This window comes from Olea europaea, chromosome 13 (genome assembly GCF_002742605.1).
Source record: "Olea europaea var. sylvestris chromosome 13, O_europaea_v1, whole genome shotgun sequence".
Taxonomy (NCBI): domain Eukaryota; kingdom Viridiplantae; phylum Streptophyta; class Magnoliopsida; order Lamiales; family Oleaceae; genus Olea; species Olea europaea.
The window spans coordinates 13,411,430-13,413,114 of record NC_036249.1 but is presented as its reverse complement, the minus strand read 5'-3'; the positions used below and the strand labels follow the sequence as shown (position 1 = coordinate 13,413,114).

The following is a 1,685-nucleotide window of genomic DNA, read 5'->3' as shown; positions in this document are numbered from 1 at the left end:
CTCTAATTCAACAATTATATGGCCGGATTATTTAATTAAAATCAAATCTTAATTAAATATCAAATTAGAGTCAAACTCTAATTTCGAAATGTAAGGCGGTTGAATTTAATTAAAATCAAATTTTAATTAAATGACAAAACTAGAGTCTAACTCTAATTCCAATATTTAAGGGCGAATGAATTTAATTAAAAACAAATTTTAATTAAATGGTAAAGCTAGAGTCTAAACTCTAAATCTAAGATTTTTAGGGCCAATTCGTTTAATTAAAATCAAATTTTAATCAAACACCATGTTAAAGTCTAACTCTAATCTAAAGAAAAGTTTAGGGCGAAACAATTTAATTAAAATCAAATTTTAATTAAATGTCAAATTAGAAATCCAATTCTAATTTCTAAAATATCTTCGGGTGAAAATTTAATTAAAACGAATTTTAACTAAGTCCTAAATTAGAGTCCAACTCTAATTTAAAATTGAATCTATATTTTAAATTAGGATAACACTCCTAAATAAAATTCAACTGGGGTCAAAGTTTAATATTTAAATTAAAATTCAATTTTAACGAAAATATTAAAAAGTCATCAATGTTTAAATAAAATTTTAATTTTGGTCAAAATTAAAATTATGGGTCAAACCCATTTAAAATACAATTTTAAAACTAATTCAAAATTCAAATTCAAAACCATTTGGAAATTGAAATTTGACCCAAGTCAAAATTTATAATCAAAACCTCACAATTTCGAAAATTTCAAAAATAGGTCCTTATTTAAAATTGCAAAACCACCCCATATTCTTTATTGCGGGCGGCCCCTCCAAATTTCTAAAATTACGGAGCAGCCCTTAATTTAAAATTGCAAAACCACCCATATTCTTTAATTGCAAGCAGCCCCCTAAAATTTCATAAATTGCAGATGAAGCCCCCGTCTCCAACACACACGTTTCTTGCATCTCTGCCAATTTCAGAAGAAAAGCCATAAAATCCAACTGAAAACCCTAATTAAATTTCACCCATTCGAAGCCCTAGAATTGGAAGCATGAGCGCCGCCCCTCGAAGGCAAGTACAAGCAGCAGCTCGCTGCTGCATAAGCGGCAGCAACAATATGCAGCGTTCGACAGTAGCGATATGCTACGTTGTGCGTCAGTTGCCCCTGCAAGCGAGCACCGTGCTCGCATGCTGCAGCGTATGCGCTGCCGCCTCACGCAGTCGACGGCGATTTCAGCCGCCGGTCGCTGCCACTGTAACCTTTGATTCAGATCCAATTTTCCCTTTGAATTTTTTTTTTTTTGGAAATCAAATTTCAATACAAAAAAAAAAATTGAGAGTTATTAATTGCTAGAAACGAGAAAAATAATCACAATCAATGTTTGACTATTCAATCACACAAATCAACTTCTAACAAACATAAAGGAGGCTCTGATACCATTGTTGGGAATTTACTTATACATGCACAGCGGAATTTAAAATAATTTTCGATTCCCACCAAGAATCGCCTTTGTGTTTGGATAGAAATTGTGATAAGGATTGTACCTTTGAAGAATTCTGCAATCCTTTTACTTTTCTTTTCGTTCCATCAACCTTGATTCGTCACCACAGCTGTCCAATTGTCCAGCCTCCAACGATAATCCACACAGAGAATAAGATTGCAACTTCTAGGGTTTTCACTTGTGCTAGCAAGAATAATGAAAAC

General features: G+C 32.7%; 1 protein-coding gene across 1 annotated transcript in view; it reads left to right on the top strand.

The window, feature by feature from the left end:
* The first annotated feature begins 1,031 nt into the window (after positions 1-1,031).
* LOC111408464 (V-type proton ATPase subunit H-like) overlaps positions 1,032-1,685 on the top strand; it is a 6,984-nt gene continuing 6,330 nt past the window's right edge. The window contains exon 1 of the mRNA XM_023038218.1: positions 1,032-1,235. Coding sequence (XP_022893986.1) covers positions 1,032-1,235 — 204 coding nt within the window. The remainder of the gene's footprint in view (positions 1,236-1,685) is intronic.